At 49.1% G+C, this 27,636-nt stretch overlaps 1 protein-coding gene across 4 annotated transcripts in view; it reads right to left on the reverse strand.

Annotated features, from left to right (window-relative positions):
* Positions 1 to 28: 28 nt before the first annotated feature.
* The window catches only part of CLSTN1 (calsyntenin 1), a 93,796-nt gene continuing 66,188 nt past the window's right edge, over positions 29 to 27,636 (reverse strand). For 2 of the 4 annotated variants that reach the window (XM_030805599.1, XM_030805596.1), the window contains exons 3-18: positions 26,206 to 26,401; positions 22,558 to 22,766; positions 20,759 to 20,908; positions 20,457 to 20,642; positions 15,384 to 15,632; positions 14,872 to 14,993; positions 12,039 to 12,201; positions 8,456 to 8,512; positions 6,846 to 7,003; positions 6,432 to 6,580; positions 5,913 to 6,139; positions 4,936 to 5,106; positions 4,368 to 4,513; positions 2,777 to 2,912; positions 2,220 to 2,404; positions 32 to 1,720 (exon numbers count right to left, since the gene is read on the reverse strand). In XM_030805599.1, coding sequence (XP_030661459.1) covers positions 1,523 to 1,720; positions 2,220 to 2,404; positions 2,777 to 2,912; positions 4,368 to 4,513; positions 4,936 to 5,106; positions 5,913 to 6,139; positions 6,432 to 6,580; positions 6,846 to 7,003; positions 8,456 to 8,512; positions 12,039 to 12,201; positions 14,872 to 14,993; positions 15,384 to 15,632; positions 20,457 to 20,642; positions 20,759 to 20,908; positions 22,558 to 22,766; positions 26,206 to 26,401 — 2,702 coding nt within the window. In that variant the 3' untranslated portion in view covers positions 32 to 1,522. Of the gene's footprint in view, positions 1,721 to 2,219; positions 2,405 to 2,776; positions 2,913 to 4,367; positions 4,514 to 4,935; positions 5,107 to 5,912; positions 6,140 to 6,431; positions 6,581 to 6,845; positions 7,004 to 8,455; positions 8,513 to 12,038; positions 12,202 to 14,871; positions 14,994 to 15,383; positions 15,633 to 20,456; positions 20,643 to 20,758; positions 20,909 to 22,557; positions 22,767 to 26,205; positions 26,402 to 27,578; positions 27,609 to 27,636 lie in introns of all 4 variants that reach the window. The other 2 variants (XM_030805597.1, XM_030805595.1) reach the window with 2 other exon arrangements.

Genomic DNA, 27,636 nt, shown 5'->3' on the forward strand with positions numbered 1-27,636 from the left:
CAGGAGAGAAGACAAACCCCGCTCCGGCTGGAGTTAGAACCAGAACTTTATTGTAGCGGATACACTTTCTGACCTATCAATCATCAGTATACACATCTGCGAAGGGAAACCGCGCGGCGACAGCGTGAGGACATCCCCTGGGCGTGAGCGTCTGTCCGCTGTCTAAACGGAGCAGCTACAGGGATGGGACATGGAGGATGGCCACACATGGCACAGCCACCAGTGTCCTCAGAACTGGCAGGTCAGGGTCACAGAACAGTATTCAAAATGATTGCCCACCCGTTTTAGAAATCTGAAATTTTACATGTAACTAAGAGCAAAGTGCTATGTGGGTTTTAGACCATGACTGCTCTCCTTCTACCCTACCACCAAGCAAAGCAGCAGGGCTCCTGGAGGGGAGGAATTTCAACCCCCCTGATGGCAGGGGGGCTCTGGGGAGGAGAGAGGAGAGAACAGGCTGTTTTGGAAAATTCCAGCACTTTGACTTCGGGCCACGGGTCTCTGCTGGACGTTCTGAGTATGGATCGCTCAAGCCTCCTGCCGTCTCCGAAGGGAGTGGTCAGCCGGTCTGCAGGACACCTGTCAGTTTCTCCTTTTACCAGCAGGAAAACGTACATCTAAGCATAAACCACAAGGCTGCACACAGTGAGACCAGGCCACTGCCCAGGGAGCTGCTGTCGGAGGAGGAGTGTGGAAAAGGGGCCGGGGACCCCACACCCCACACCCAACTAGGAACAGGTAGAATCCCAAAGGCAAGGCCCGGCTACTTGTAGCTACCAAAGAGCAGTCCCTGATCCAGTCTCTTGAGCAGCACAGCTAAAGGCCCATGGCCCCCGACTCCCGGCCACACTCAGACCTGAGCAGGGCCTGGGGCAGGGCTGGGCGGGGTGGGCCTCTCCCTCTGGGGTCTGGGGAGGGAGGGCCCGATGGGAAGAGCCCGTGCTCAGAGCTCTGAACTTCACTTTACATTCCAGTCCCGTGTTACACTAGCACAAAGGACACAAGGAATCCGATTTATTTACAAAATATTAAAAAGTAAGTTAATCATCTACACAGTACCCCCCATCCTGCCATTATTTATACATGCACTAGTTTGGAAAAAATAAAAACTTTTTTTAAAAAAAGAAAAAAATGATTACCGGGTGGGAGTGAGCATGTTTTACCCTTTGTCAACGAGTCCAGCTGGCATGGCTTTTCTGGAGTGCGAGGGGCCAGCGTCCTCTCCCCAGGGGGAGACTCCAGACACAAATGCGGGGCCTGAGGCGCTGCGAGGCCCCTGTGCGAGCTGGATGGCGGCCAGAGAGGACGTGTCAGCTCCTCGTGGGACTGAGGAGAGCGACCAGGCAGAGGGCGGGCGGGGAGCCTAGGGTCCTACACACCAAGCACGGCGACGATCGTGGCGGGGAGGGGTCTGCACACCTACTGGCCGAAATGACTTTGTACATCGTGGACCCTTGGGACTGGGAGAACGGATGGCAGCAGAGTCTTTGAAAGCAGAAACCGAGGTGGCCGGGGGCGCGGGTCAGTAGCTGAGGGTGGAGTCATCCCACTCCAGCTGCTGCTGCCGGGTTGCGTTCTGGGGGTCGCCCTGCTCCCCCTCCTCCTCCTCGCTGCTCTCTGACTCTGCGCTGGTGATGTCATCTTCTTCCTCGCCGTCCTCACTCTCCTCTTCCTCCTCCTCTTCTTCCTCCTCCTCACTGCTGTGCTGGTCCTCGTAGGTCTGGCAAGGAGAAGTGACGGCCACGTGAGTCTGGCCCTGCCCACAGCCCCGTCACCCAGCATTCTCCTCTCGACAGCCACAGAGGAAGAAGAACTCGCCCCAGCGTCTCCCTCCCCAGCGACAGAGCAGCCAGGATGGCACCGGAAGTTATTAGAAGTGAAGGGAAAACAAGCTCCAGTCAGCACCCACGGAGTCACCCACATACAAAGCAGCTGGGGACAGCACTTCGGCTGCCCCACCAGAGAACTCTCTCAGGAGTACCATGACCGAAGAGCTCCAAGCCCTGGCACGGCTCATCTCTACACTTACTAGGCAGAATGGCCTCAAATAAGGCTGCTCTCAGCCTCGGTTTACCCATGAAGACACCTAAGCCCCAGGCTCGCTGAGCAGATGACGCGATGGCAAGCACGTGAGCCCGAAGGAACCGCGCCGTTCCGGCTTCTCGGAGGCCCCAGCCTGTGCTGCGTCTCAGTCCTGGAGGTCGCCTGCCAACTCCTACCTCCATGGGGTTGACGGTGATGGTCAGGGCGGAGTCGTCCCAGTCCATCTCGTTCTCCTTCCCCGCATCCTGATCCCGCATGGTCCGCTGATGTGCAGCCCGGATCCGAAATACCCCCAGGATAATCATGAACACCAGGAAGCTGACGCACACCACAATCACAACGGTTGCAGTGCTGGGGACGACTGTGGGAGAATGAGGGGGCGGGACGTGAGTGAGGTCACTCAGCCCAGAGGGCCACTGTGCCCTTGACCTCCTCGGCTGTGGCCAGTCAAAACGGGCTGGACAGCATGCTTCATCTGAACCCACAGGCCAGGAGGAAATACCAGGAAAAGCTCAGCATAGGCCTCCAATCTGACTCAGCCACATCCTGCTCTATGGCTGCAGGTGACATCATCTGCCCTCTTTGAGGGCTTTAGTTTCCTTGTGTGACAGGGAATAATTGGAACAGGGAATGACCGGTGGTCATGCTGAGCAGGAGGCTGTGCCCACGGTGGGGTGGGGGCAGGGCGGACGGCATGGAGCATCTCCGCTCGGTCTCCCTCCCCTTGTCCTACCTGCAAACGGGTGGGGGTTGGCCAGGTTGTGGCCTGACAGGTCAACAAAGGAGCGGTGTTCCGGGTGCACGAACTGTGGCTGGGCAGCCATGTGGTTGGCGTGTTCCATGGGGTTGGCCGTGTGGATTACATTCACCTACAGCAGAGAAAGAAAGGATCGCTGGAGACAGGCATCCTGAGCCTGTCCAAGAGGTGACAGTGGAGTCCCGCAGCTGGCATGACCAGTGCCACTTAGAGTGGCTCCTGGACCGCAGCTAGGGGCAAACGGAGCTATGGGAAAAGGACAGAAAAAAAAAAATCAAGAGTAAGCACTTAAAATACAAAAACAAAAAAAGAAAAAGAAACAAAAACCAACCAAACAAAAAAGAGTAATAAGCACTTAGAAACTGCTGTAACAATCTAATATTCTCACACATTTCAGAAATGTATCACTTTTCTACTTATTAGTATTTGTTGAGACTGGGTCTTGCTGTGTTGCCCGGGCTGGAGCGCAGTAGCTATTCACAGGCATGATCACAGCTCACTGCAGCCTGGAACTTCTGTGCTCAAGTAATTCTCCCACCTCAGCCTCCCAAGTAGCTGGGACTACAGGCAATCACCACGCACCTGGCTGCAATCCATTTTTATTGCATTTTATAAAAGATTAAGCCCAAAACAAGAGCAGAAAAAGAAGCCGACAGTCCTTCCCCATGGGTCGTTTGGGAAGCACTGGCGTAGACCTTTTTCCTCAAACCACAGCCGTGTGAAAGACAGCACCAATCACTGCCATGGATTTCCTTTCAAATCTGTTACCCTTTGACTCAAACAAAACAGGCACCAAATTTAGCATTCTGCTCGAGTTCATGGTGAGATATTCCATTGCTAAGAGTAACTCTGGGTCAATTTTCTCCAGACCTCAGAGCAGGACGAGCTACCCTCTAGCCTGTGTGGCCTGTGAGTCACCATCGCCGGCCTCGGCAGCACTGGTCCTGCCCGTGCGGGTCCCTGCATGAGCCCCTCTCAACCTGGGCCGAGGACTCGACTTCATTCACAGGAGGGCCAGTGACCTGGCACAGATGCAGAGAACTTTTGGTTCCCTGGGTGCTGCTCTTTCTAAAACAGCGTCCTTGGCTGGGCACAGTGGCTCACGCCTGTAATCCTAACACTTTGGGAGGCCAAGGCAGGTGGACTGCTTGAACCCGGGGAGACAAGACCAGCCTGGGCAACATAGTGAGACCTCGGCTCTAAAAATAAATAAGTAAATTAAAACCGCGTCCTCCTATTTCTCTCATGGGAAATCTCAAGAAGCCCCAGAGGCATTAACTGCCACTTGCTCTTTGTCACCTCCCTCCAAAGTTCCTTAGGCTCCAACTCAGGCTGAGGCAGCCAGGGAAAGGGGAGCACCCCCCACCCCAAACACAACTTGTCGCTCCAACAAGCCCAGGTGTAACCTGCAGCAGGCCCCAGGCTGGAAAGGCGACCCCCTTGAATAAGCCTGTATAGCTGCCACCGTGAATGCTCTGAGGGTTGGCGTTTGTGAACATTAGGGCTGCAAATCAGGGCACTCACTCACTGCTGCTATTGGCCCTGCTTGGGGGAACCCTGTACTCACCTCCACCTTAAATTCGTTGCTGATGTAGCGGCCATTCAGCTCTGAGCAGATGAGCTTAAACTTCCGGTCAAGCAAGGACCTGGCGTGCCAGTTCCGGTAGCGCAGCAGGTGCAAAACCTCCTCGTAGCTGGCCATGGTGTCCACACCTGCAGGGGTTGAAAGGGGGAAGATTGCCGGGTGGCCTACGGCAGGAGCATGGGCAGGGCGGCAGCCGTCAGCACAGGCAGGCTCAATTAGACACCCAGGTTAGCTAGGCCAAGGGGTCACACAAGTTGGCTTTCTAGCCATGGGAATAAATGCAGTGTGCACAGGGGCATTCTTCCCTCCGCGGGGGACGTGTCATCCCATGCCTCAACTCTCCCCCTTTAGAGAGTAGTGGCTACACATCCGATTCCTGTCCAAGAGACAGGAGTGTGCGTGCAGCCAACAATGATCCCAGCGAACATGCTCCTTCCCCATCTCCCTCTAAGATAACAACATTCTCAGATGGCAGGCAGCAGCCGGCCAAGAGCTCTCAAGGTCCCCATTTCAGCCTGGCCCACCAGCATGGCTGCAGCACTCCCCTTACCTGTGAAGGTCATGCCCAGCTCAGAGCTGCTCACTTCGATGCCCTTCTGCTGCAGGCGGGCCATGTCCACCTCTAGGCTCTCCTGCTCGTGGTTCAGCTCCTCTCCCTCCACCGTGACCTCACAGGTATCCAGGTCATGCACGATCTCCTCGGACACCAGTGATTCTTGAACTGCAAAAGAGGCCCAACTAGAAATATTAAGTAGGGGCAGTGGGGCCCAGGGTGGCGGGGCACACTGGATGCCCTGCTGACTCACCCCAAACCTACATGGCTCTTATAAGGACCAACGACAGAGGCAAGTGAGAGTTGCTTTCAAGAAACGGCCGGGCGTGGTGGCTCACGCCTGTAATCCCAGCACTTTGGGAGGCCAAGATGGGTGGATCACCTGAGGTCATGAGTTTGAGACCAGCCTGGCCAACAGGGTGAAAGCCCGTCTCTACTAAAAATACAAAAATTAACCGGGTGTCGTGGCGGGTCCCTGTAATCCCAGCTACTCGGGAGGCTGAGGCAGGAGAATCGCTTGAACCCAGGAGGTAGAGGCTGCAGTGAGCCAAGATGGCACCATTGCACTCCAGCCTGGGCGACAGAGTAAGACTCCATCTAAAAAAAAAAAAAAGGGGAGGGGGGGTTTCATGTGTCCTGAGCAAGAACTGTGGGGACATTGTGCCCCCATGGGCTGGCCAGCCTGGCAGGCGCCAGCAGTGTCTCTCGCAAGTGCCCTCAACCCCTCAACCTCAAGCCACATCTCAAAGCCTGACAGCAACCAGGAAAAGATACAAGACCCCTCCAGATGGGATTCCAGAGATCACCATGAGCTTCAGCTCACAGGTCAGATTCCAGAAGCACACCCAAGAGAACACCAACGAAACATTAAAACCTCCCCAAATCCCACAGAGACAAAGAGCCCCGCCAAGTACATGGGGACAACCGGGTTTCCGGCCGAGGCGAGGGAGCCCGCGCCCCACAGAGCACATTACCTGTGGGGTCCTCAGCCCCGTCCCCTTCAGGCTCCACTTCTCTCGTGATGGTGCTGATGATGCGAAGCTCAGGGAAAAGGAACACCCCTTCTGAGCTTTCAAATTCAGAAGCTGCTCGGGCAAAATGGTGGACACCGCTCAGGCTGATCTTGGGCTCCTCAGGCTGTAAAACCATCACGTAGCCATCTACCGGGGGGACCGAAATGCAGGTGGCCTCATTAAAACACCTGCCAGCAAGAAATGGGGAAGGGTCAGGGCTTTGGGAGCCGATCTTGGAGCCCACCTGTGCAAAGGCACATGGAGGTGGGATACAGAGGCCCCCACTAACACCTGCCGGGGCCACTCCAGGAACACACTTGCAAACATGATGCATAAATATCACTCGGCTCTCTCCCCTACACTTTCTGGTAACACACGATGGCTCACCTTTCCTTACAGAAGGGGTTAGGCTGTCTTAAAAACCTAAATATACAAGTGTCATTGGGCAAAACAGGCCTACTGTTAAAAATCAGGACGTACTTGATTGTGCTGGTGATTTTGAGTCTGCGAATTCCGGGCGTGGGGAACTGCCGGGAGTTCAGGTACGAGATGTGCTGCATGGCCTTATCCAATTCCCCAAGGTCTTCTCCCTCCAAGGTCAATACCAACTGGCTGGGGTGTGCTTGGATCTGAAATCACACCAGACACAGAGAGGAGGGGAATAAGGCAGTAACTGCAGGAGCTGAAACCACAGATGCCTCCACAAAGGGGATTGGCCTGGGGTCGATTTGAATTGCGGACTTGAAAAAGAAAAGCTCGTTTAAGTCCAGTGAACACAACTCTTTTACCCAACAGTAAACGTATCAATCACAGATGACTCCCTCATCCCACGAGCCTCCCGGGCTGTAGTCTAATGGGCCCATGAGTGCTGTGCAGTCGAGCTCTCGGTGTTACCTGCACGCCTCTGCCACTGTCTTCGGGGACCTGCAGGTCCAGCCCCTCCTTGCAGGTATACAGACAGTCGATCACCTTCTTATCCGCGAGTTTCCCAGAACGGAGAGTTAAGCCAGCCAGATTGCCTCGGAAAAACTGGGTCATGTGCAGGTCGCCACCTTTGAGTCAGGGGAGAAAAGGCGGAAGTCAGGCGTGCAGCCCAGCATCGCTCAACTCACTTCTCACTCAACGCGGTGTTACCGGTGCTGGCAGCTCGGTGGATGGACATGCAGGTTAGTTCATACCAAGTCCTGTTAGCCTTGCAATCTACATGGAAGCGCAATGAAGAAATTAAACCGTTTATGATCATGCACATGGCCTGGAGAAAGGGAGAGTTGGGGGCGTCTCACCTGAAGCCAAGAGGTCCCCTGAGGGTCCCCACACCTCTGGCCACTCCCTGGTAAGGTGGCCTACCCTGTTCTCATCACCAGGGTGCATGGTGACACTTCCTACGCCACCAGCCTCTCTAGCCACTGCCTTCTCAGGTGGCTGGGTTCCACATGGCTGTTTTCTCTACCTGGCACGCCCTGGGGAATGAACCCACACAAGCGAGGCAGGGAGGATAAAAGGGAGGCTTAAAACACTCCCTGCACGGAACGGCCTATTTCAAGGATGCTATGGTGTTGAGTCCCATCCTTCCTGCCTCCTCCTGAGGATTGCTGAGAAGTGCAGATGTTACAACAAAAACCAAAACCCAGAAAATGGCCCTTGATAGATGACAACAAAGAGCCAGAAATAGGTTACACTAAACCTTGTTCTTAAACTGAAAAGGGATAAATTTTCAGCAGCGTGTCTCATTCTGGTACGGAAATCAGGCACTGTAAATTATCACTAGGAATTGAGGTTTCTAAGAAACGTCTGTTTGCCGGGCATGGTGACTCACGCCTGGAATCCCAGCACTTCGGGAGGCTGAGGCAGGTGGATCACCTGAGGTCAGAGTTCGAGACCAGCCTGTCGAACATGGCGAAACCCCGTCTCTACTAAAAATACAAATATTAGCTGGGCATGGTGGTGGATGCCTGTAGTCCCAGCTACTCGGGAGGCTGAGGCAGGAGAATTGCTTGCACCCAGGAGGCGGAGGTTGCAGTGAGCCAAGATCACGCCACTGCACTCCAGCCCAGACAACAGAGCAAGACTCCATCTCAAAACAATAAAAGAAAAAAAAAGTCTATTTAAAATTTACTGTCAATCAGGACAGAATATCCAGAAAGTCTTTTCTTGTCTCGTGTTTCATCCACGTGACAGTCACGAGGCAGCCTCCCAAACCCTGCCTATAAGATTGAAATAGCAGGGAGCCTCATGCAGTGGGGTCAGGGTCAAACTGGATGTGGGGGAAGTCCCATGCGTCCACTGCCTGAGATGTCATGTCATTTGTCCTCACTCCAGCTGGGGTCAGAATGGTCAGAATAAGGGAACTCCATGAAGCAATGGGGAAGCGCAATGCAGGGAAGCGGCTCAGATGGTGTCCGGGACCAAAATGCAACTGGGGCGTTTCATGCGACACATGGAATGAATCAGTCTCATCTTTAAATGAAACACAATAGTGAATGTAGGGAAAAAAATCCAGCAACCTGCAGAGGCCACAGTCACAGGCTCAGTTTCATTGTCATTTTCAACTCCTGAAAACTCTGTGGAAAAGCAAGACAAAGACAATAGAAAAGGACTGAGAGGTTCGGGTCTTCAAACCAGACCTTAAAAACCAGGGTTGAAGCAACCAAGTATAAAACATGAAGGGAAAATTCCTTTGTGATCCCACTCTGGGATGTACCCATCTGGGTGCAAGCTTGTACTTAATCACCTTTTCCCAGAAGTGACATTTACCACCCCCAACCCCAGGCTTCTTTTGTTTTCTTCTTTTATTCCACCTTCCCACATCCTCCTTGCCAAAACATACGTTAGATTCAAAATAAGATGAATGAAAGCACACACATGGAATTCGTTCCCCTCCCCAATCCGTGCTATGAAGTAGGACACTCCACGGAGGCTGAGCCTGGGCTGCAACGCTGCTCCCGATATAAATAACACCAAGTTCCGGACCAACAGCACCTCTTCTCCTAACAGGGAAGACACTGTGCAGACAAAACGGCATAGCACACGCGTGTCCAAAGCTTGGTACACAGTAAACATGCGAAGTCTGTATGTTTTGGAAGCTCTACACAAGTTTACATCTGTCTAGCCACTAACCTTTGGGCGATAGAGGAAAGAAGACATTTTCAATCACTTTTTCTGAATGAGAGGGAGATGCAGAGGCTAAGGAGCCCACCTAGGGAAGCATAGCCTATGGTGGACCTGGGGACTCTAACTACCTTCAGCTCCTCTAGCTCCTGGATCCAGTGTCCTGAGTAATATGACCTACCAGAAAGGCACACACACGGCGGCTGAGCACAGAACCAATGCTCTCCAGGTCATGTTGAGGGGAAAGGCCGCTCCTCAAGCCCTGCAGCCCTGCAGCCCTCCCCTCTGTGGTGTGCTGGGGCCCCTTTTGGGCTGCGGCTGTGTGGGGGCCGCATCAAGGGGCAAGGCTAGAGGTGTATCCAGGTGAAGCCCACATGAGCCAAGGGCCTGTGCTACCTCCACACACACCAAGACTCCCCCACAACACGCTGGTAGAAGGGAATGAAGCTGCTGCCCACAGCCCAAGCTCTCCGTGGCCAATGTGTAGCAAAAGTGGCAGAATCAACCATAAAAAAGAAAAGGAGATCCTCTGTCCTGTTAACTGAATTTTAAAGAATCTGTGGGGGTTCTTTTGTTTGTTTGTTTTGAGATGGAGTCTCACTCTGTTGCCCAGGCTGGAGTGCAGTGGTGTGATCTTGGCTCACTGCAACCTCAGCCTCCTGGGTTCAAGTGATTCTCCTGCCTCCCAAGTAACTGGGATTACAGGCGCACGCCACCACGCCTGGCTAATTTTTGTATTTTTAGTAGAGACAGGGTTTCGCCATGTTGGCCAGGCTGGTCTCGAACTCCTCCTGACCTCAAGTGATCTTCCTGCCACTGCCTCCCAAAGTGCTGGGATTACAGGCGTGAGCCACTGTGCCTGGTCATCTTTCATAAATTTCTAACCTTACTCAAGGTACAGTATTTCCATAGGGAGAAAAAAACTAATCAAAAAGTAATTAATGATGACGACACTTTGAAATGACACAGCAGAGTCCAGCGCAAGGGTCAAAGTGAGAATCATGAACCTCTGGGGTAACCTGAGGGTTCCATGAACTTGGATGGGAAAAATTGCATGCTTATTTCCACTAACTTCTGAAATTCAGCATTTCCTTTGGCTATAAATGTAGGCTACACACCACAGCAGTGTTAGCAATGACTGCAACTTTGTCACCAAGAGAACGCACTGATATTTGCACACCAGGCCACAGCTGTTGCAGATGCCACAGGGATCCTCACATAGCCCTCATGACTTGGATGTTACACCACTGTTGGACCTGCTGCTAAAGCTGGTTCTTCATTTGTTAACATAAAGTACCACCGGTGTTACTGTTTCACGAATGTAGTATTTCAGGATGTTAATAACTATATTTCAGTTTAAATGATTACCCTTGAAATCCTATGTATTTATTTTGTAGATTAATAAGAAGGGATCCATTGGCCTTGCCAGACCACCCAAGGGCTCCATGGCACAAAAAAGGGCTTAAAACCCCAGGTCTGAGCCAGGCACAGTGGCTCATGCCTGTAATCCCAGTACTTTAGGAGGCTGAGGTGGGAGGATCTCTTGAGCCCACGAGTTTGAGATCAGCCTGGGCAACACAGTGAGACCCCATTTTTATAAAAAATTAAAATAATAACAATAATAAAAACCTTGATCTGGTGGGTCTGAGTGTGAGCCCAGAATACACAGGTTTTTCTTTTTCTTTTGAGACAGGGTCTCACTCTGTTGCTTGGGCTGGAGTGCAATAGGGCATTCTTGGCTCATGCAGCCTCTGCCTCCTGGGTTCAACCGATTCTCCTGCCTGAGCCTCTCAAGTAGCTGGGATCACAGCACATGCCAACATGCCTGGCTAATTTTTGTATATTTAGTAGAGATGGGGTTTCACCATGTTGGCCAGGCTGGTCTCAAACTCCTGACCTCAAGTGATCTGCCCGCCTCAGCCTCCCAAAGTGCTGGGATTATAGGCGTGAGACACCGTGCCTGGCCCACAGGCTTTTCAAAGTAAAAAAATTCAAACCCGCCGGCGCGGTGGCTCACGCTTGTAATCCCAGCACTTTGGGGCCGGGCGGGTGGATCACGGGTCAGGATCGAGACCACGGTGAAACCCCGTCTCTACTAAAATACAAAAACCCGGTGGCCGCCTGTATCCTAGCTACTCGGAGGCTGAGGCAGGAATGGCGTGACCCGGGGGGAGCTTGCAGTGAGCCGAGACGCGCCACTGCACTCCAGCCTGGGCACAAGCGAGACTCGTCTCAAAAAAAAAAAAAAAAAAAAAAAAAAAAAAAAAAAAAATCAAAACCCTGGCTCCGGATTCATCAGCTGGGTGACGCCTGGCTTGTTGCTTCTCTGGGCCTGAGTTTCTTCAGCTATAAAAAAGGGATTTTAAGGTTTAGGTGAGACGACGTGTATAAAGGAGTTGGCACACATCCCGCCACTTGGTAAGTACAAGTAAGAAGCACTGGTGCTCTGGTGGTTATCATATCCCCTCTCAGCAGAGACTTCCATGGAATCCTCCCCACACGTGGCCCTTGCTGGGGTGAACAGAGCCCTTGCAGCCCTCCTACCAGGTCACCAAGTGATAAACACTCTGGAAGAGTCCTCCAGGTCCAAGGCGCACTTCTACTTCTGTGTCCTTTATTTCTGTGCCTGACTCTTGCTGTTGCCTCTTTGTCCTTGTGAACCTTTCAATAAACGGATTAATTTATAAAACGGTTCCCCCCACTACACGCTCCCTCTGTGGAACGCTCCCTCTTGGGTTTCCGGGAACGGTGACGGTGTGGTCAGTCCTATCACCTTTATGGAGCACCCACAGACAGAGCCACGCTAGCTAGAGTGGGGTAACGGCAGTGTCCCCAAAAAGGCTGTACACAGGAAATGGAAGGAAAAGATCCAGGACACGAGGGTAAGGCTGTAGGACACTGATCACAGCCTGCTGCCACCAACCTAGTAAAGAGGTACAACTTAATTCTCGAGTCGAGGGCGGGGGTAATGACAGGTACCTTGCCAGCAAGCCCCCACCACGAGCTGAGTTTCTATCTTGGATGGATGGAGCGGGTAATCCTCAGTCACAGAGAAGGGCTCGTGGGACGTGCCATCCACATAGAGAGTCACACTCGGGAATTCCACATTGAGGACGTAGTGGTGCCATTCCTCATCACAGACCTACAGAGACAAAGGGAAGGGGCGAGGTGTGAGATGTCCACTTTCCTTCTCATCAATGCCCATGGAAACCAAGTCACCCAACGCAAGGGTCTTCCTAGAAGGAAAAGGATGAAAAAAATCTAACCACAAAATATCTGCAAATACATCTCACCAAAAGAAGCCAAGCATCTCTAGGGCATTTCTAAATTACGTGGCATGCATTGCTCACTAACCAGAGGACACAGCCCAAGTAGGGAGCTGCCCAATTCTGCTCTGCCAACAGTGTGGCACCAGGAAGTTCCTGTATGGGCAAGCTGGATACCCACCCTCGAAAGCGTTTAGTTTACCACTGGTCATTCCTTTCCTGAATAAAAATAAAAAGTGCCTTTAGGCTGGGCGCAGTGGTTCATGCCTGTAATCCCAGCACTTTGGGAGGCCAAGGCAAGGAGATCACTTGAGGTTAGGAGTTTGAGACTAGCCTGGCCAACATATCGAAACCCCGTCTCTACTGAAAATACAAAAATTAGCCGGGTGTGGTGGTGCACGCCTGTAGTCCCAGCTACGCGGGAGGCTGAGGCACAAGAATTGCTTGAACCTGGGAGGCGAAGGTTGCGGTGAGCCCAGGTTGCGCCACTGCACTCCAGCCTGGGTGACAGAGCAAGACTCTTTCTCCTCCCTCACCCCCAAAAAAGGTGCCTTTAATCTCAGAATAAGGCATAGTACATGTATCTTCTTCTCCAACTCAAAGCTGATGATCTCAGTAAGTATGAACATCAGCTCCAAGGGCACCCCAAATCAAACTGTGTTCCCATCCCGTGATGAATGAGCGTGTGAACACGGGTCAGCCAGCTGCAATGGGGGGCCCCTTATCTGGGTCGTAACTCAAACAAATTGTAAAAACAAAAACATTTATGAGGCTACTTGAAATCTGAACATTGACTGGCTATTTGATCGTATTAGAAATTTTACTGTTGTTTTTTTTAATGTGAAAGAGTGCTGTGATTATGCTTGTCTATGAGATACATCATGACATATAGGTGGGCGTCTACAAGAATGAAACGCTCTATTAGGGATTTCCTGAAAATTATTAAGTAACGTTTGAGGGGGTAATAAAAGTTTTCAGCAGTGAATAGGGGTAACAATGAAACAAGACTGACCAAGAGTTGGCAATTATTGAAGGCATAAGGGCACATAGGGCTATTCTTTAATCTGTCTGCTTTTATATAAATCTGAAATTTTCCATAATACAGTTTTTAAACAGTATATACTTAGAAGAAACTAAATATATAACAGAACTGTAGCTAAAATGTCTACCTATGTTGCAAAATATTTTTCCAGGACTAAGCCTTTCTTTAGTTTTTTGAAAATAATTAATGGTAATAGTTTCTGAGAAATAATCACCTACGTAAATAAAAAAATACACCGATAAGAGATGAATGCTACCCACCTGACCAAAATGGTGAAACCCCATCTCTACTAAAAATACAAAAATTAGCCGGGCGTGGTGGCGCACGCCTGTAATCCCAGCTACTCAGAAGGCTGAGGCAGGAGGATCGCTTGAACCCGGGAGGTGGAGGTCGTAGTGAGCCAAGATCTCACTGCACTCCAGCCTGGGCAACAAAGCGAGACTCGGTCTCAGGGGGAAAAAAAAAGACGAATGCTACCAACTGGACACCCACTTCATCTTTCCACTATCATATACTTTTTCCTTTCTCATTTATTCTCTTTTACTTTTATCTATCCTATGATTATTTTTAGACAACATTATATTTTAGCAACTGCAGGCACATATAACGTATGTCAGCTTTTGCCCACTAACTCCATGAGACAAATAAAATGATGATAAGGCCAAAGGTTTCCTTCTCATCCCAACTCTACATCAAAAGAAAAAATGATCTATTCTGATTTTAATGAGGTTTCTCATTTTACAGTGCTCTCTTGTTTCCTGTAACACGTGGGGTTTTTCACAGGATATTTGCTTTTTGTCACAGCAACTGCTAGAAAATTAGCTTTGCGGCCAGGCACAGTGGTTCAGGCCTGTAATCCCAGCACTTTGGGAGGCTGAGGTGGGCGCATCAGTTGAGGTCAGGAGTTCAAGACTAGCCTGGCTAATATGGTGAAACCTCGTCTCTACTAAAAATACAAAAATTAGCTGGGTGTGGTGGCATGTGTCTGTAGTCCCAGCCACTCATAAAATTATAAATATACACTGACTATACACAGCCAGTCATGTGCAAGGTTGCAGTACCTGCTTACTCTCTCTTAGATCACAGTGTTTTTCTTTTTCTTTTGAGATGGGGTCTCGCTCTGTCACCCAGGCTGGAGTGCAGTACCTGCTTATTCTCTCTGAGAAGATCACAGTGTTTTTCTTTGTCTTTTGAGACGGGGTCTCGCTCTGTCACCCAGGCTGGATGCAGTGGCACAACTGCAGCTCATTGTAGCCTTGACCTCCTGGACTCCATCAATCCTCTCACCTCAGCTCCCCAAGTAGCCAGGACTACAGGCGTGTGCCACCATGCCCAGCTAATTTTTGTGGGGTTTTTTTTTTTTTTTGTAGAGACAGGAATGTTGCCCAGGCTGGTCTCGAACCCCTGGGCTCAAGCAATCCTCGTGCCTCAGCCTCCCAAAGTGCTGGGATTATAGATGTGAGCACCTTGCCCGGCCCTATTAGTGCGTTTTCAATTCACTCACCTGATTCAACTTCCAGTGGAACTCTGCAGGTCTGTATTTCTTCTCCTCAGAAGGATCCTGACGGAGGAGGAAGATCAGCCGGCACCCGTGGACGTAGAGTGAGTAGTGGTGCCGATTCATATCTGCAAAGGCAGTTTCTATGGGTAAATTGCCAACTAAAGACCCAAAGGAGAAATAAAAGCTGTTTCTTGAATGGATTTTGAAGACACAATTTCATCTGCATAAATGAACCCTTCAGCTGAGCCAAGGCAGGGCTTAGAAACAAATACACTTGGGCTTTCCTGAGAAGCAGAGCCTGTGATCACCGTGGACCCCACTGAGCAACAACAGCAAATACCCAAATGCCCAGGCCGTGGCTCTCGGGGACCAAGTGCCCCAGGCACACAGCACGGCACATGGCCTACGAGCACCAGGCCTGGAAGGGGGCCCTGGGAAAGGAGAGGGAGCCTGCCGCTGGCACCCACCCCAATGAACACTGGGGCCTGGCATCACTTGCAGAGCTATTACCCTACCTGTTTTATCAGAACTGCAAAGAATTGTCTCCTTCTTCCTGCCGAATGGCCCATGTCTCATCCACACGGAGATGGTGAACGGCTCTTTGGGGCTGACCGACACGATGCCATCCGGGATCCTCACTGCCTGGGTGCCGTTGAACTCAAACACCTGGTCACTGTCATGGCCATTGTCGGTGGGCAGGCCCACGGTCCAGTTGAGGGAGCCACTCGGGGATGGCAGCAGCTCGGCAGTGCCCACGGCCGCACCTGAAGCCACAGTGCTCGGTGAAACTCCCGTGAGAAGCCAGAGGTCCCGGGTACCTCAAGCCCCCAGGCACGTGCTTGTCTTACACTTAGGCAATCTGCTGGCTCCAGTTACTTTTTTTCTTTTTCTTTCGAGACACAGTCTTGCTTTGTCCCCAGGCTGGAGTACAGTGGCGCGATCTCGGTTCATTGCAACCTCCACCCCCCGGGTTCAAGCTGTTCTCCTGCCTCAGCCTCCCGCGTAGCTGGGATTACAGGTGCGCCCCACTAAAACTGGCTAATTTTTGCATTTGCAGTAGAGCCGGAGTTTCACCATGTTAGCCAAGCTGGTCTCGAACTCCTGACCTCATGATCCACTTGCCTCGGCCTCCCAAAGTGCTGGGATTACATGCACGAGCCACCACACTTGGCCCTTTCAGTTTACTTCTCTTCAAAAATCAGGGTTTTAAATTACAAAAATAAAAATAACAACCATGGATTTGTTTAAGGAAGGGAAAGGGCCAGGCGTGAACCCAGGAGGCGGAGCTTGCAGTGAGCCCAGATCGCGCCCCTGCACTCCAGCCTGGGCAACAGAGCCAGACTCCGTCTCAAAAAAAAAAAAAAGGAAGGGAAAGGAAGTATTTCTTGTAATCTGATTCAAATTATACCATTTTAGTATAAACACCCAGTCCTCCTTTGGTAAATATACACAAAAATGATGCGTTTTCTTAGAAAAATGGAGTCCTGGTCGGGCGTGGTGGCTCACACCTGTAATCCCAGCACTTTGCGAGGCCAAGGCACACAGATTGCTTGAGCCCAGGAGTTGGAGACCAGCCTGGACAACATGGCAAAACCCTGTCAATACAAAAAACACAAAAATTAGCCAGGTGTGGTGGTGCATCCCCGTAGTCCCAGCTACTTGGGAGGCTGAGGTGGGAGGATCACTTGAGCCCAGGAGGTCGAGGCTGCAGTGAGCTGTGATTGTGCCACTATACTCCAGCCTGGGCGAGTGCGACCTTGTCTCAAAAATACATAAACAAATAAAACAAAAGTGGAGTCCTGCTATGTATGTGCATAATACGTATATATTCCTAGTAATATTCATCTATCATGTAATTTAAACTATCTGAATAGCCTTTTTTTTGAGACAGGGTCTCCTCTGTCGCCCAGGCTGCAGTGCAGTGGTGCAGTGGTGCAGTGTTGGTTTACCGCAGCCTCTATCTCCCGAGCTAAAGCAATCCTCCCACCTCAGCCTCCCAAGTAGCTGGGACCACAGGTGTGTGCCTCCATGCCCGGCTAATTTTTGTGTTTTTGTAGAGACGGGGTTTTGCCATGTTGTCCAGGCTGGTCTCCAACTACTGGGCTCAAGCGATCCACCCACCTCAGACTCCCAAAGTGCTGGGATTATAGGTGTGAGCCACCGTGCCCGGCCTGAATAGCATTTCATTGTACAGATACACCATCACCTACTGACCAGCCTCCCAGGTGGGCACTGAGGCTGTCCCTAACCTTTTCCTATTATAAACCTCACCTACATGCACAGCTTTGTGTGTCTCCATGATTATTCCCTTAAAATAAACTCCTAGGAATGAAATTACTAAGTCAAAGAACATAAAAAATGTTTTCCAACCATTCTTATGTATTGCCATGTTCAAATTAAAAAAAATTGTTTTTTTTGTCCACAGGAAAAGATTTTGCAAGCTCCTTCCTGACTAAGCTATTACTCGGAGCAGCAGGCCTTGGCTGTACCAGCGGGGCCTTTTGAGTAACAGAAGACCTTGGTCCAAATGTTAGCTCCTGAGGCTAGGCATGGTGGCTTGTGCCTGTAATCCCAGAACTTTGAGAGGCTGAGGCGGGCAGATTGACTGAGGTCAAGAGTTCAAATCAGCCTGGCCAACATGGTGAAACTCTGTCTCTACAAAAATACAAAAATTAGCCAGGCATGATGGCAGATGCCTGTAATCTCAGCTACTTGGGAGGCTGAGGTGGGAGAATCACTTGAACACGGGAAGTGGAGTTTGCAGTGAGCAAAGATAGCACCATTGCATTCTAGCCTGGGCAACAGCGAGACTCTGTCTCAAACACACACACACACACACACACACACACACACACACACACACACACACAACCTAGAACCTCAGCTCCTGAATATGTGGGCTTGGGCAAGCTACTTAACCTGCTTTAGTCTCAATTGTTTAATTCCTCTGTAATAAGGTCAATACCCACCTACTTTGTAGACTTGTTGGGAACATTAAGCTAAAACACACATAGAAGTACCTGGAGTAAGGCCAGGCGTAGTGGCTCATGCATATAATCCCAGCACTTTGGGAGGCCGAGGTGGGTGGATCACTTGAGGTCAGGAGTTGGAGACCAGCCTGGCCAAAATGGTGAAATCCCATCTCTACTAAAAATACAAGAAGTAGCCAGGCATCATGGCACATGCCTGTAATCCCAGCTACTTGGGAGGCTGAGACAGGAGAATCGCTTGAACCCAGGAGGCAGACGTTGCAGTGAGTGAGATTGCGCCACTGCACTCCAGCCTGGGCAACAGAGGGAGACTGTCTCAAAAAAAAAAAAAAAAAAAAAGTACCTGGTGCATAGTAAGCACTCAAATTATTTCTATTCTTCCTAACTTTATTCTGCTGAAAAAAAATTCACTTAATACCATGAAATGAGAGCCAGAATAAATTTTATATATTATACTTACATGCATGGTTTAAAACAGAAAATGTGCCAACCTCCTGACTTACATATATTTAGGTGACAATTATGAATATTTGGATTCAGAGTTGCCAAACACACCTGTATACTTATCATCGGGCTGTGGCAGCAATAATGTCTAGTTTTCTCCTTTGGTTTATTTACCATATGATAATTTTCTTCTTATTTATTTATTTTTTTTTTCTAAGACGAAGTCTAGCTCTGTCACCTAGGCTGGAGAGTAGCGAGCGGCACACTTTTGGCTCACTGCAACCTCCTGGTGCAAGCGATTCTCCTGCCTCAGCCTCCCGAGTAGCTGGGATTATAGACACCTGGCACCACGCCTGGCTAATTTTTGTATTTTTAACAGGGGGGGTTTCATCATGTTGATCAGGCTGGTCTTGGACCCCTGACCTCAAGTGATCTGGGTAATTTTCAATAAGAAAACCAGTGGCCGGCACGGTGGCTCATGCTTGTAATCAGCACTTTGGGAGGCCAAGGTGGGCGGATCACAAGGTCAGGAGATCGAGACCATCCTGGCTAACACAGTGAAACCCTGTTTCTACTAAAAATACAAAAAATTAGCCGGGCGTGGTGGCAGGTGCCTGTAGTCCCAGCTACTCAGGAGGCTGAGGCAGGAGAATGGCGTGAACCCGGAGGCGGAGCTTGCAGTGAGCCGAGATGGTGCCACTGCACTCCAGCCTGGGCGACAGAGCGAGACTCTGCCTAAAAAAAAAAAAAAAAAGAAAACCAGTAACCTAAATCTCATGGTTATCAGGCTGGTGAAAAGACTAATCAGTTTAAGAAAATGCTCCCTGAAAAGCTGTTCCACAAAAGCTTTTTGAAACACAAAAGACCCTTCCGATTTATGAAGACGCTGCTTCCTTTAGTGGGATTTTATCACCAGCCAACTAAATGTTCTTCCCTCAGCATCTTCCATGACGGCCATCCATACCTCACCTCTTCTTCATTTAGATAAACCAGAAAAATATCCACAGCTGACAGTAAAGAGAGAGACCTAGCCTTCTGGTGGGTTTCCCAGTAATTCTGTCTCTCAATTTCTCCACACAATATTGTGATATAGAAAGTCTACTGAGATTCTAAGTTAGATGCAGCTATCTTTAGTTCTGATTTTCTACTTCATGTTTGTCAAAAGCTATTCTATCACCTATATTTTTCCTTCAGTTCTTTTTGAGACAGGTTCTCACTCTGTCATCCAGGCTGGAATGCGGCGGCGTGATCTTGGCTCACTGCAACATCCACCTCCTGGGCTCAAGTGATCCTCCTCCCTCAGCCCCCCAGGTAGTTGGGACTACAGGCATGCACTGCCATGCCCAGCTAGTTTTTGTATTTTTTGTAGAGACGGGGTTTCGCCATATTGCCCAGGCTGGTCTTGAACTCCTGAGCTCAAGCAATCTATCCGCCTCAGCCTCCCAAAGTGCTAAGATTACAGGCAAGAGCCCCCGCGCCCTGGCCTTTTTCTTCAATTAGTAAGTAAACACCTCATTTCATATGAAACTCACTCTATGTACTCCTATAGAAGCCCTTTTTGGATGATTCTCAGTGTATGTTGGAGAAATACTTCCTTCAAATCAGTGGTTCTTTTTTTAAAACAGGGTCTCACTCTATTGCCCAGGGTGGAGTGCAATGGTGCCATCACAGCTCACTGCAGCCTCAACCTCCCGGGCTCAGGTGATCCTCCCGCCTCAGCCTCCCAAGTAACTGGAACTGCAGGTCCATGCCACCATCCCCAGTTAATTTTTCAATTTTCTGTAGAGATGGGGTCTCGCTGTGTTGCCCAGGCTGGTCTCAAACTCCTGAGCTCAAGTGATCTTCCCACCTCGGCCTCCTAAAGGGCTGGAATTACAGGTATAAGCCACCACATCTGGCCACCAGTGGCTCTTAAAATGCACATATACACATGTTGACTAGATGTTTAGGAGTTGATGTCCACCCCCCGCCCCACCCCTAAAGCCCATCCAGTATGAAAACTAGCCAGCAAGGCAGCAAAGTTCACGTCAGAAATGCAGATTCTCTGTCACAGTTTATAATTATGAACACAACACACGCAAGTATTTCCAGTTGTAAAGGTCCCTCCCACCTTCACCGAAGCCGGCCGGATGCAGGAACGCCTGGTCTCCTTACCACAGAGCCGGTGGAGGGACTTCTCCGAGTAGGTGTCTCGGTCGCAGCCTTTCCCTATGTGGCTGGTTTCTAGCTCCACTGTGGCCTGTACTGAGGCGACTGGCTCGTCACATGTCTCCAGGTGGATATTTGGGAAGACAGCCAACGCGCCTGTACCTGGCTCATACTCAATCCTGTTGTTCCATCCTGTGTTGGTCCACAAGTCAGCAGGGGAGGAGAGAAGGGAACACACACTTTAGGTTGCTGCTGCATATATCAGTTTTAAGAGCAGATGTGAGCCCAGGGGAGAGAATGAGGCTCACCTTGCCACCCAGGGGTGCAGGTGGGCTTAATGCTGATCTTCACCAAAACATCTTCTGTGGCTCTTTTCTTCCCACAGTCATAGGCAGTGACGGTCAGCTTATACTGATGTTCTTTCCCGTAGTTTAATTTCTCTGTGTTTTTTATATAACCTTACAGAGGGCAAAAACAACAGTGAGAGCCAAAACCCACGCTGGTTTTACTTTTGTTGTCCTAGGCGGAAAGACAAAATGCATAGGCTTTAAGCCCTGCAAATACTCAGCCAGAAATAAACATATGCTTGGGATGCTTAACCCTCAACCTGTCCTCCCTAAGCCCTAACACACACTAAATCCACCCTGAAGAGTTTCAACAGAAGAGACGGAGCTACACAGCTCAGTCTCCACTTACTTTCACAGTGTTACACTGGGCTTTACATTAAGATTTAACTGTTTACATACATTCAGACAATTAAAAAAAATAATTCAAGTACCTCAAATATTAAATACAAGATCGCTGATCAAACATTTACTATATTAAAAGAGAGATTTCCTACCCCCACCTGCTTAGAACAGAAGCCTGCTTTTTGAACGTGAGTACAGATCTCTGGAAAGTGTTTGCAATGTCCATAATTCCATCAAAGATTCTAGACTGTGCATTAATTAACAATGGAAACACTGTATTATCTTTGTTTTCTTTTTGGAACAGGGTCTCGTTCTCTTGCCCAGGCTGGAGTGCAGTGGCCTGATCTTGGCTCACTGCAACCTCTGCCTCCTGGATTCAAGTGATTCTCCCACCTCAGCCTCCCAAGTAGCTAAGACTACAGCGTGTGCCTGCAGTCCCAGCCACTAGCGAGGCTGTGGCAGGAGGATCCCTCGAGCCCAGGAGTTCGAGGTTACAGTGAGCAATGACTGCACCACTACATTCCAGCCTGGACGACAGAGCAAGACCTTCTCTCAAAAAAAAAAAAAAAAAAAAAAAAAAAAAAAAAGATGTCACAGGAGATTCTAACTTAACGGAGAACATGGCCATCTCACTTGAGCTGAGATTGCACCACTGTACTCCAGCCTGGGGAACAGAGTGAGAATCTGTCTCAAAAAAACCCACAAAAACAAAAACAAAAAACTTAATGGAGAACAGAAAATGAGACAAACTAAATGTAAAGGTCAGTCTCATTCAGATGCATGTGGACTGAAAGTTAAGAAGATTAAAAAAATAAAGCCATGTCAGGTGGGAGGATTTTTATTTGATTCTGGTGGGAAAGCAAAAAAGAGGTGAGTCCCACAAGAGAACACAGGACTTATAGGTTCCAGAGAAGAAGTTATCAGGGGACAAAGTAGAAACTTAAATGTTTTTTTGTTTTTTTTTTTTTTGTTTTGTTTTTTTTTTTGAGACAGAGTCTCACTCTGTCGCCCAGGCTGGAGTGCAGTGGCGCAATCTCGGCTCACTGCAAGCTCCGCCTCCCGGGTTCAAGCAATTCTCCTGCCTCAGCCTCTCCGAGTAGCTGGGACTACAGGCGCCCGCCACCACGCCCGGCTAATTTTTTGTGTTTTTAGTAGAGACGGGGTTTCACCGTGGTCTTGATCTCCTGACCTCGTGATCCACCCGCCTCGGCCTCCCAAAGTGCTGGGATTACAAGCGTGAGCCACCGCGCCCGGCCGAAACTTAAATGTTTTTACAATTAAAAGCAAACACACACCAGGTTAGGTCTCCAACTTGTGAGTTCCGTGAAGTTCTGACGAAGCACAGAAGCTGGGGTGTAAAGTCAGTGGGGTAGCAGGGACTGTCTGCCTAGCTGAAAAGCCGGCTCCTCTATTCTTACCATCTTTGTCGACAGTAAAGGGCACGTCTGGAGTGATGATTTCGTAGCTGCAAATCTGGCTGAACTGAGGGGAGCAGTCGGCATCCACGGCCTCCACCCTCAAAATGCTGTCGTACTGCTTCCCCTCGATGACCGTGGCTTTGTAGGACTTCTCCTTGAACACGGGCGCGTACTCGTTCACGTCGTTCACCTGAATATGGACAGTTGCTCTGGACGAAGGGAGGGAGAAAAATATTTTTCTGCTTATTTTCGGTGTGAGAGAGAGAGAGAGAGTGTGTATGTGTGGTTACCCAATTCTGCCCTACTTTAAAATTTCCTGTTTCTGACACCTTGTTTCATGAAATTCATATGATGAAGTCAAAAATTAAACCAAGCTATTCACTGCTTTTCATTCAGTGTGGAGATAACAGAAAGTTAAGAGAGGGATTTGGGTCGATTCTTCCACATCCTAAGAATAAAGCAAAAAAGCAATCATCTAAAAAAAAGAGACTTGGGTGTTTTTTTTTTTTTTTTTTTTTTTTGACAACATGGGACAGGACAGGCAGAAGGGAGATAAACAATACCAGACGTCTGTTTGCTCTCCAATTATAAAGTTGAAACATATTTTGTTGCAAAATCCAGAAAAAAAATAGAGCCGAGGGAAGAAGGGGTATGAAACAGAGAAAGCATGAAATGGTTTGATTCTGAGAGTTCAGACGAATTCTGTCCTACTTCTAGGGAACAGGCTAGAGACCATGGCATCACCTGGTCCTGATTCAACAAATGGAAGAGCTCAGGAGAGGCAGGCCCTTGCCACCTGCCAATACCCCAGCTCAGTTATCAAGAAAATTAGGGTGTCATCAGACCTGGCTACAAATAAAGAAAACTGTAGGTTTCAAGGGCTAATGGTCAGGGCATGCTTCTGAATCAGACAAGGATTTCGGTCAAAATCTGACCTTTTCAAGGGAAACAATAACATTACACTGTGGAAAAAGAGAAGTGACTCACTGGGGCACTGCACCTTCTGCTCACCATGAGCCTCCTCATCCCAGTGCCATCGGTCTGACCCTCACAATGGGTTACGTGACACCATCTCACCCACATACCCTTCTTTAGTAGATGTGCTAAGTAGAAACTGAGACTCAAGGCCGGGTGTGGTGGCTCACATCTATCCCAGCACTTTGGGAGGCTGAGGCGGGAGGGTCACCAGAGGTCAGAGTTCAAGACCATCCTGGCCAACATGGTGAAACCCCGTCTCTACCAAAAATACAAAAGTTAGCCGGGTGTGGTGGTGCATGCCTGTAATCCCAGCTTGGGAGGCTGAGGCATGAGAATCGCTTGAACCCTGGAGGTGGAGGTTGCAGTGAGCCGAGATTGTGCCACTGCACTCCAGCCTGGATGACAGAGCGAGACTCTGCCTCAAAAAAAAAAAAAATTAAATAAACAAATAAACAAAACAAAAGAAAAAGAAACAGACTCAACAAAATTAAATTTGCACAATGCCAAAGGGCTAGCAAGTGGTGGAGAAAAGACTAGACCTCTAGAAAAGACTAGAGCTTGCAATGTAATTGTAGAAGACACTGAACTTGAGAACACCAGCAGTCCCCAACCTTTTTGGCACCAAGGACTGATTTCATGGAAGGCAATTTCTCCACAGATGGGGGTGGGAGGATGGTTTTGGGATGAAAATGCCCCACCTCAGATCATCAGGCAGTCGATTCTCATAAGGAGTGCACAACCTAGATCCCTGGCATGCACAGTTCACAACAGGGTTCGCGCTCCTGTGAGAACCTGATACCGCTGCTGATCTGACAGGTGGTGGAGCTCGGGCAGTAATGCTCACTCGCTCACATGCTGTTGACTTCCTGCTGTGTGGCCCGGTTCCTAACAGGCCACGGACCAGTACTGGCCCACGTCCTGAGGTATGGCGACCCCTGTTCTATGTTGTCTTGTTCAAAGCCCTCTTTGTTACACCTGCAGTTCCTAACTGGCAGAGGGTGCAGCAACACACTCAGGATTGTGGCAGCGAGTCAGCCTACTTCCACCAGCAGGGACTAATTTTTTTTTTTTTTTTGAGACGGAGTTTCATTCTTTTCGCCCAGGCTGGAATGCAATGGTGTGATCTTGGTTCACTGCAACCTCCACCTCCCAAGTTCAAGTGATTCTCCTGCCTCAGCCTCCCGAGAAGCAGGGACTACAGGCGCGTGCCACCATGCCTGGTTAATTTTGTATTTTTAGTAGAGACAGGGTTTCTCCATGTTGGCCAGGCTGGTCATGAACTCCTGACCTCAGGTGATCTGCCTGCCTCGGCCTCCGAAAGTGCTGGGATTATAGGCGTGAGACACCGCGCCTGGCCAATTTTTGTTGTTGTTGTTTTTTAGGGACAGGGTCTCACTCTGACACTCAAGTTGGAGTACAGTGGCACAATCATGGCTCACTGCAGCCTCAACCTCTTGGGCTCAAGCAGTCCTCCCGCCTTAGCCTCCCAAGTAGCTGAGACCACCGGCATGCGCCACCATACCTGGCTAACTGTTTATGTTTTGTAGAGATGGCATCTCCTACATTGTCTAGGCTGCTCTCAAACTCCTAGGCTCAAGCGATCTTCCCACCTCAGCCTCCCAAAGTGCTGGGATTACAGGTGTGAGCCACTGCACCTGGCCAAAAATGATTGAGTTTATGCCCTTAGGAATTACAGCAAAAGATAAATATGACAACAAAATAACCTTCCTAAAGGAGAAGCAGACTTTTTCAATTTTTAATGTAGGGCCTTTATTTCTTTAATAGAGTTTTTGGTGTGATAAAATTATTCACTCATTCATTTATTAAAAACCTAGGCCAGGTGCAGTGGCTCACGCCTGTAATCCCAGCACTTTGGGAGGCCGAGGCAGGCAAATGATGAGGTCAGGAGTTTGAGACCAGCCTGGCCAACAGGGTGAAACCCGTCTCTACTAAAAATACAAAAATTAGCCAGGCGTGGTGGCAGGCACCTGTAATCCCAGCTACTCGGGAGGCTAAGGCAGGAAAATCGCTTGAAACCGGAAGGCGGAGGTTGCAATGAGCCGAGATCGTGCCACTACACTCCAGCCTGGGTGAAACAGCGAAACTCCATCTCAAAAACAAAACACAAAAAGGCCAGGCACGGCTCACGCCTATAATCCCAGCACTTTAGAAGGCCCAGGCAGGCGGATCACCTGAGGTCAGGAGTTGGAGACCAGCCTGACCAACATGGAGAAACCCCGTCTCTACTAAAAATACAAAATTAGCTGGGCCTGGTGGCGCATGACTGTAATCCCAGCTATGCGGGAGGTTGAGGCAGGAGAATCGCTTGAACCCGGGAGGCAGAGGTTGCGGCGAGCCAAGATCATGCCATTGCACTCCAGCCTGGGCAACAAGAGCGAAACTCCATCTCAAAAAACAAACAAAAACAACCCCAAAAAACCTAATATGCCTAATGTGAGCGAGGCTCTTGCTAGGAGCTGTATACAAGGGTAGACAGACATGATCCCTGCCCTCCAAGAGTTTACAATCTAATTGTAGACACTTGAGAACTATCTTCTGCCTATTTCAAAAACACAGTCTTGGGGAGCAGGCAATAGTCACTACTATTTTCGTTCTGCGCACACACGTTTACTAGGCGGGTTATGTTCGCTCTTTGTCCAGCTTACTTACTTATGAGACTTTTTCACGTTGGTGCCATCAGGTCCCTTCCCACAATCATAGGCCTGGATGGTGAATGAATAGTCTTTCTGCAGCTCACAGTCCAGTTTTTCTTTGGAGCGAATGACTCCCTCACCAGTGGATTTATCCACTACCACTGCATCAAAGGGGACATTCTGCCCGTGAATTTTAAATCCACAAATCTCACCTAGGGAGTCAAAGCAGAACAGGTTAGAATTCCTACCACAAAGATCTTCTGCACCTTGCCCTCCTCCCCCGACTCTCCACCCCCAAAGAAAATAAATGACAACAATTCGGCAGCCAGGGGTTTGAAGGGTCCGTGGACAAAGCAGGGGCACTGTGCTTTAAACATGGGGAAGTTCTGGGGCTTTAGTAAGATGAAGCAGATTCTGGCTTTCCAAGCAACTTGTTTACTTTGCATCCATTCATGCAGGAATACAAAAGAGAGAGAGAAGAAAATATAGACAGGCATTCCACAGGAGCACTTAGATAGCTCGAGGGTAAAAGGAGTCTCATTAGCACACAGCCAGGCCTGAGAATACCAGCGCTGCCCCAGCTCCTGGGAGGGCTGGCAGCCAGTTTGATTTGGACCAGAGAGAAGCTAAAACGCAGTTATGTGTTGAGAGAGGAGGAAGCGTGAGATATAGGATCAGCACCGTAATTACAGAAATTCTGTCAAAAAAAAAAAAAAATCAAAGGAAACAAGTCTTCCTGTGCAATGAGCCTGGCTAAAATTAGGGAATCAAAACAAACTACTCAATGAGAAAGGTAGAAATACCGACTCGTCAGGCATCCATTTCAACAGCTATTTTATCATCTACGATTCAGACACAGTTTCTATTATGGGAGGGACTGGCTAGACTTGCCTTTGTTTCGGACTTTATCCTATCAAACCTGAAAAAGACACCAGCCTGGGAACTTCTCTACATCTAAATTGGCTCACAAGCTTAATTAGGAGTTAAAAATCTATGTTTCCATTCTTGTCCATGGTAGAACAGTATAAATGTTTTGATGTCAATGTAAAACTCCACAAAATGTATTTCACATGAAAATAAGACTGCACTCCTTCCACAATTCCAACTAATAGAAAATTGTTACAAAGCAAATCTCTGAAGTTCGACTAAACAAAAATGTACAGTGTTATCCATACAGTTCAAATGGATGTCTGATTTCCAGATATTTCTAACCAAGGGTCTGGTTACATACAATTTCCATCAATATACTTTAAAATAGAAACAAAGTAGGAGAATAAATAAGGATAAAAGAGCATGACAGTTTCTTCTGTTTAAGGGCTGATTCCCAATTTTATAAACAAAGTTAGTGGGTTAATATTCATAAGAGGGGAAGAAAGAACCCTTTATCACCTTCTTTGGTGACTGTCACCTCAAAACTCTCTAAAGGGAGAAAAGATAAGCCCATGTC

Source organism: Nomascus leucogenys, chromosome 24 (genome assembly GCF_006542625.1).
Source record: "Nomascus leucogenys isolate Asia chromosome 24, Asia_NLE_v1, whole genome shotgun sequence".
Lineage (NCBI taxonomy): Eukaryota > Metazoa > Chordata > Mammalia > Primates > Hylobatidae > Nomascus > Nomascus leucogenys.